The sequence below is a fragment of the Phocoena phocoena genome, chromosome 1, assembly GCF_963924675.1.
Source record: "Phocoena phocoena chromosome 1, mPhoPho1.1, whole genome shotgun sequence".
NCBI lineage: Eukaryota > Metazoa > Chordata > Mammalia > Artiodactyla > Phocoenidae > Phocoena > Phocoena phocoena.
Window position 1 is genome coordinate 137,988,027 of NC_089219.1, and position 7,289 is coordinate 137,995,315.

Here is a 7,289-nt window from a genome sequence, read left to right on the forward strand (position 1 = left end):
CTTCCCTGGTGGCACAGTGGTTAAGAATCCTCCTGCCAATGCAGGGGACATGGGTTCGAGCCCTGGTCTGGGAAGATCCCACATGCCGCGGAGCAACTAAGCCCATGCACCATAACTACTGAGCCTGTGCTCCAGAGCCTGCGAGCCACAACTCCTAAAGCCCGGGCTCCTGGAGCCAGTGCTCTACAACAAGAGAAGCCACTGCAATGAGAAGCCCGTGCACCACAACGAAGAGTAGTCCCCGCTCACAGCAACTAGAGAAAGCCCGCGTGCAGCAACAAAGACCCAACGCAGCCAAAAATAAATAAATAAAATAAATAATAATAAAATTTTTAAAAATTAGATTGCAAGATGCACTACAGACGTGTATCAATATTCAAGGCTAGGATTCAGCAGGTTTGTATGGTTAACAAACATCCCAGGTGATTTCTATACAGCCATTCTATGAACTGGTTTGGGGAACAACCACCTTAAGAAATTACAGGCCAAACCAAAAATTTTAATTAGGAAAAGCTCTACTAACAACCACCTTAAGAAAAACGGAACACAAAGAAAAGGAAGAGTAACTTCAGTTTTCAAATATTTCATTGACTACCCAGAAAAAAGTATACTATCCTTTGCTCTCTTCATAGTCATAAGGTTATGGCTGATTCTTATGACTTTTCTACCAATCTAATGCTTTTGAATTCAAAGCTCTTTTCCTGGGAGACTGATGCTCACCCTTATTACCCCGTTATTATCATTCCTATTTTGCCAATTCAGATGCAGAAGCTGAATTCAAGGTCACGTCACCAGTGAATACGGAGATGGATTAGGAACCCAACAACTGGCTCTCCAGCCAGACCCAGAACTGGCTAACTCTGTCGTTTGGACACGTAGATCTATCTAAGTGAGTCAACACACAAAACCTGCAGGCATGCTGTCAGAGCTCTAAGGTTACCTTTGTCGAACAAGGTATGACGCGTATAGCAGTTCTCTCTGGACTCCATGTGTCAAGCATAAGAGCACTATTTAGCAGTCACTCCCTGGGTCCAAATCAGCTGAAATTCAAGTGAAATTCAGATTTGGCAGGTTTGGGTGGCGATTTTAGGAATATAGCAAAGATATCCTCAAAAGGAGAGTACAATACCTTTTTGTGGAGTACCTTCTTTAACTTTGGTAAGATGAGAAGTGCCGTTTACCTCCGTGCATCAACGGAACTCTGTGAAGTCACGGATTCCTCCCGGTTGAGGTCAAGAGCTAAGAACTACTGACTTTTAAAGTACACAAAATCAACGTATGTAGCAGTACATCTCTAAGAATGGCTGTTAGTAATGCAAATTTCAGTTAACCTTGTTCGAGAATAACTGCGAGTCACGTAGGTTTTCAAACCTGTTTTTAATGATGGTGAAACAAGCTGATTGCACTTGGGCAAGGGGTCCTTTATTTTATTTACTTCACATTGGAGCTCTTGATCCTGGCAAGTTTAAATGAACCTAAAAGGCTTCCTGAACCATGGTCAAGCCCATAGGGAGAAATTTTGTATATGTCTTTGTAAATGGGCAGATTCCTCTGTAAATATAGCATGTGATTGAAGCTCCCAGGGTGGAAACAGGAGAAGAGGTAGCCAGAGAGGAGGCACCTGTGAATTTTGCGAGTGAGACTCAGATTAGTTCCAGTTACTAAGCTCCACTGTGAAGAGAAGCGGGCTTCTTCTTTTTCAGAGGCTAAGGCTGTTCTGGATTTCTAGGATAACTGGGTCCTAAATATAGGACATAAACGCCCCTCTCTTTAAGATAAAGGCCTTCTCTAATTCAAAGCCATGACTCATAAAGACATTCCCCAGGGTAAAGTCATTTCGTTAGGAAAGTGAAATGCTGAGCCATTTGGATGGGTTTGAGTTACCCCCAGGTATAATTCGCTGCTTTGGAAGATTCCTCCATAGAGACCACATCTGGGGATTCCTTTATTTACATAAAAACGGAAAAGTACCTTTCTCTAGACAGGACCAGCCCGGACCTTCTCGGTATTTGCACATGGCTTTGAGGGCAGAATGGGCTAGTTTTTTTCGTCACTGCATCCGAGGTCGGCCATGTCTTCACCTTCCCTGAGAGTCAGCTGATGGAGCCCTCACTTGTCCGAGGAGGAGGGGATGGGCTCCTTCTTGCAGCTGCGGTGCTTGGCTCGATGTCGTTGGAGGTGGTTGGAGCGGGTGAAGGCCTGGCCGCAGTCCTCACACTGGTAGGGCCTCTCCCCGTTGTGCACCCGAATGTGCTGGGCCAGCTCCGAGGCAATGCGGAAAGCCCTGCCGCACTCGGCGCAGAGGAAGCCCTTCTTCCCGGAGTGGATCTGTTGGTGCCGCTTCAGGGTGGAGGAGCGCGCAAAGGCCTGGCCACACTGCGCGCAAGGAAAGGGCCTCTCGCCCGTGTGGATGAGCTGGTGGCGCGCGAGGCGCGAGGGCTGCGCGAAGGCCACGCCGCAGTCGGCGCACTTGAAGGGCCTCTGGCCCGTGTGCAGCGTCTGGTGCTCGATCAGGTTGGAGGATTTGGTGAAGCACTTGCCGCAGGTTGGGCAGGGGAAGGGCCGCTCGCCCGAGTGCACGCGTTGGTGCTCCATCATCCGACTGGCCACGGCGAACTCCCGGTCGCAGGTGGGGCAGCGGAAGGGCTTCTCGCCCAGGTGCGTGCGCTGGTGGCGCAGCAGCGACAGCGGCTTGTTGAAGGTCAGGCCGCACTCGGCACACGGGAAGGGCTTGTCGTTGCTGTGCATGTTGCGCTGGTGTTTGCGCAGGTCGGAGGAGCGCACGAAGGCCTTGCCGCAGTCCGGGCAAGGGTAGGGTTTCTCGCCCGTGTGCGTGCGGATGTGCTTGCGGTGGTCCGAGGACCACGTGTAGGCTTTGTCGCAGAAGGGGCACCGGTAGGGTCGTTCGCCCGAGTGCACGCGCTGGTGCTGTTGGAGAGTGCCCCGGTGGGAGTACACCTTCCCGCACAACTCGCACGTGTAAGGCTTGGCGCCAGGCGGCTTCTGGAAGGCCTGCCCGCCCCACCGGCGCTTGTGGGGACACGCCTCCCTCTGCCCGCCCTCCCCGGCGCCCGCCGGGTTCTGGTCCTTAAAGCCCTTCCGCACTTTGGCCAGTGCCTCTGCTGCCAGGTTGGCTGGGGTGGCCGACCTCTGGGCTGGTATATGTGTCTCCTGCGTGGAGGGGTCCCAACTGCCCGCCGCCTTGGGGACACAAGCTGGAGAGCAGCTGTCTGGGGACTTGTCTACCCCTTTCTGTGCACAGAAATATCTTCCAGAACCAGGGAAGTTGGATGGGATACCTAGATCAGTGTCCAGGTTTGCCCTCCAGTCTCCATCATTGCCAGCAGGTAATGGGTCCCTAGGAGGTTGCACCTGACCAAACCCCTTGTGTGAGAAGCTGCTGGGCAGGCCACTGGGAGTTGTGCTTGCTCTGGGGGAGTCCTGAGTCAGGGTGACCTTTGACTCGTCTCTTTCCCAGCTGGCCTTCTTCCTAGGCATTGCCATGGGTTTCTTCCCCACAACTCCTGCACTAAAGGAGTCAGAGAATTTCTCTTCCTTTTTGTGGAACGGATGCTGCCATGGCAAGTCAGTTTTGTCCTGAGTCCCTTGGGAGCTGAGCCTCGAATGGGCCCACTGACCAGTGTCACCAGTGCCCCCTTTGTCTCCTGCCTGTCCACGGTCCTCATCCTCACTCTCCAAGTTCATGCCTAGCATCCGGGGGTCATAGCTGCAGAGAGGAGATGCCTCACCCTGTCCATCCTGGGGGTCCACCTGTGCCATATGTGCAGGCCCTTCTATCCCTGCTTCTCCGACACAGACCTTTACTTGGCTCAAGGTACCTGCAAAAAGGAAAATCACAAAGAATGGACTTAATCACCTTCACGGCCACGGGGACTGAGTTCTCACTACAGATCTGTGTCCAGCTGGTAGCCGTTCCAGCCACACTGCTGCCCCTCACAGGCGAAGGAGGAGCTGGGCCCTGCTGAGAACTCCACAGTCACCCTTAATCCTTTGGAGGTCCCACTTGCCCGAAGCCCCAGGAGACAATGTTGTCAGGATGGCAAGCGTGGGGCATTTGTTGAGTGCCAGCTGTGCCCTGCCCTGCCCTGCCCTTCCCAGGGGCTCAAACACCAACTGCTAGCCAGGTGGGTTCTCTGTGAGCCTGGGGAAGAGAGAGGGCAGGAAGCAAGGTCTGGTCCTCCTCGGACCTCTTAAACTGCCATCCTGGTCTGGAAGCTGAAAACCAGGCCGGCTCTTGCCATTTCTGCTGGGAGTGCAAGCCTGCCGTCTCTTGATGGTGGCAGCTGGGACTGCCTCCCAGGCACTGGACTGCGTGGGCCACCCCTTCCAAAGATAAGGACCAGCTCCTGGGAGAATGGGGGTGAGTCAGGAAGACACCAGCGTGTTCCCAAGAAGAAACCCAGCTGCCTCTCACTGCTTAAGGGGAGCTTCTCAGGCCTTTGCAGTGAAGAACCCCCTGCTGCTGGGCGGGGTAGACACATGCACCCAGGGAGAAAGGGATGCCCACCAACAGCTTGAACTATCTCTGAGGTACTGCTTCGTCTTAACTGTTCATGAGAATGTAGATTCTATGTCATGTCTGTTTTAACATAAAAATAGTGTTTTAAGTTACCTTCAGTTTAAACGTTTAACTTTTCCCCAGGTGTGCTGTATTTATCCCATGGCCTCATGTATTCCTGGCATACCCCCATAGGCTCCCACGGGTGTACATACCCCAACTTGAAAAGTATGGACTTAGGGTTTTGACAGCAAGGCACGAGACAAGGGAGGCTTTGAGTTGCATTTTCTGATTGATTTTATTTTAGCTTGAAGATACAAAGAAAGCCTGCTGGGGTTGGTTAATAAGGATTGTTTGTGTGAGTTTTACAGGAGCTGCTGGAGTGAGAGACAGGCTACTGAGGGTCTCTGTGGAGGCCGGGGGTGGGGGGGTGGGGAGTGGGGCAGGATGGGGTGTAGGTGGGAGAGGAGCAATTTCTGACCCGGGGGCTGAGTTTGCTTTGCTCTGGAGGGAACCTTCTGAGAATCCCAGAGAGCAGTATTACTAGCAGTTCCATTTTCTGGACAAATGTTATGAGCCCGGCAACGTGCTGGGCATTTCACAAGCATGACTTCCTTTAATTCTCCCGGCAACCTTTAAGAGAAGTGCTATTGCTATTATAGTAGCCTTTCCATTTTACAGACCAGAAAACGGAGGTTTCAAGAGATTACTCACCTGCCCAGGGTCACACAGCTCCTAGACAGCAGCCGTGGCGTTTCTGACTTCAAGGGGCTGCCCTAGCTCCCCGCTGTGGCCTCCACGCTGAGGCCCTGCCCCGGGGCTGGGCCCTGCCCAAGAGCAGCCGCAGCATCCTGGGCTGGGGAGAGCCGCTGCTTTCTGAGGCATCAAAGCCCCTTGTGTTTTCTGGGCCGAGACACCTTGGCTACGGGGCCTCACGGCTGGGCTCCTCCCTGACCCTGTTGACCCAAATTGGCCTGCACAGGAGAGAGAGGCCAGGCCTTCGCCTGAGGTGGTTCGGCGTATGAGTCACTGAGTGTTTGCTTTCCAAAAGCCGCTGCTTCCCTCCGCCCACCTTCCACCGCCTCTCAGAGGGATAGGCTCTTGGTGTGGATCCAACGTGCCGCTTCAGGGCGGGAGGCGTGCCATCATCCCTCAGCAAGATGGAGTCATTCATTCGACAGATGTTGACCAAATAGTCAAAATCGTATGCCTGTGTGTTGACAAACATCTCTGAGCCAGGTTCTCTTCGTCTGCGGGATGGAGATACTGCCCCTACTGTATAAGTATGGGGGACGCTCCTGCACACATGGCTGGCACTCAGTGACTGGGCCATTGTCACTCGTGCTGCTAGCTCCTCTGCACCGCAGCGGGACTCCCGGGAGGTGTCTAGGTCGATGATCTTCGCAGTTTGGTGGTCAAGGTTTACACGGTAAGGTCATGTCCTGTTATATTAGCCCCTGTCTCACCAGACTGCCCTTCCCCCAGCTCCCGCCTGATCACAACAAGCCCAGTTACTCTGTGTGTGGGCTGGAGGGAGGGGAGGGGCAGCGATGGGGAGGACTCCTCACTCTCTCCGTGGATACAGTAGCCATAGATAAATGGAGGGCACAGTGCAGTAACGACTGGAGTTCAGCATCTCATGTCCCTTTGCACCCGAAGCCCAGGGATCACTCCCTCCCTCTGACCCTTCTGCTCTATCCCCATAACACGTCAGAGTGTAGCTGGCATACCTCTTGGCAGGAAACCAAGTTTGACATATTTTCAGCATAGTGGTTCTTAGAGAGTGGCTGTGTGTGTGTGTGTGTGTGTGTGTGTGTGTGTGTGTGTGTGTAGAGGGGACACAGCGCTAACCAGCTTACTATGACTTACTGAGGCCAGTGTGCCTGCTCAGGGACTGGTCTGCCAGCAGGATGGCAAGGGGACGCTGGATTTGATTGAAGCAGCTTCCAAGGCGTCTTTCTTTCTCTGGGACAACACGCCATGCATGCTCACAGAGAGCTGTTCACAGACCACTCATCTCACCCACTCCCCACCCCGCCTTCTACACAACACGTGTCTCACCCCTTTCCTCCGGGCCACAGGGGAGCCTCCTCAGGGCGGCACACAGCCCTCTGCTAGCTCACAGCTGACGGGGATTGCCTTCCAGATGGGAAATCCCTCTGTCTGCAGCCACATTCCCAGTGAATATGTCCCGCTGTCTTCCTCCTGTAGCTGCCAAAGGTGCTCTCTTGACCACCAAGAAGACCGAGAGGAAGGCAAGGGCTCAGGCTGGGGTTTTCTGGCCAGGTCGACACAAATATTCCCAGTCTGGAAGAGGAACGCTGACACCCTGGTGCGGGCAGAGCACAGCCCTTTCCTGGACCTTCCTCCGTGCTTGCCGGCCAGGGGAGGCCCCGGCTCACCGACCTCACCCATGGACGTGGATGCTTTGCAGAAGCCTGGCCACAGGCCTTGTTCCAGCTCCCAGCCCCTGCCCCTTTTTCCTTCCATAGACGGTACCCCGTCCACCCCAGGGCAGCCACCTCCCGCCTTCTCCCCTGCGCACCACCTTCAGGCCTTGCTCGTCACTTCTGGCTCTGACACAAATAGTCACTTACCTGGGAAATGCAGACAGCCACGGGCCCCGCCCCACCAGCTTCTCTGTCATATGTAGCTTCTCAGCTACTGGAACTAGAGTTGGGTACAAATCAGCAGAGATGGTGTCTCTGTCCCTCACGCCTTTGTGTCCAGTCCAGCAGCTGTGGAGAGAGCTTCAGGAGGCGGGGCCAGC

General features: G+C 53.9%; 1 protein-coding gene across 1 annotated transcript; it reads right to left on the reverse strand.

Annotated features, from left to right (window-relative positions):
* Positions 1–2,109: 2,109 nt before the first annotated feature.
* ZNF648 (zinc finger protein 648) lies at positions 2,110–3,780 on the reverse strand. Its single transcript, XM_065898169.1, has one exon. It carries the CDS (start codon positions 3,778–3,780, stop codon positions 2,110–2,112), a length of 1,671 nt encoding a protein of 556 aa, XP_065754241.1.
* Positions 3,781–7,289: the final 3,509 nt, after the last annotated feature.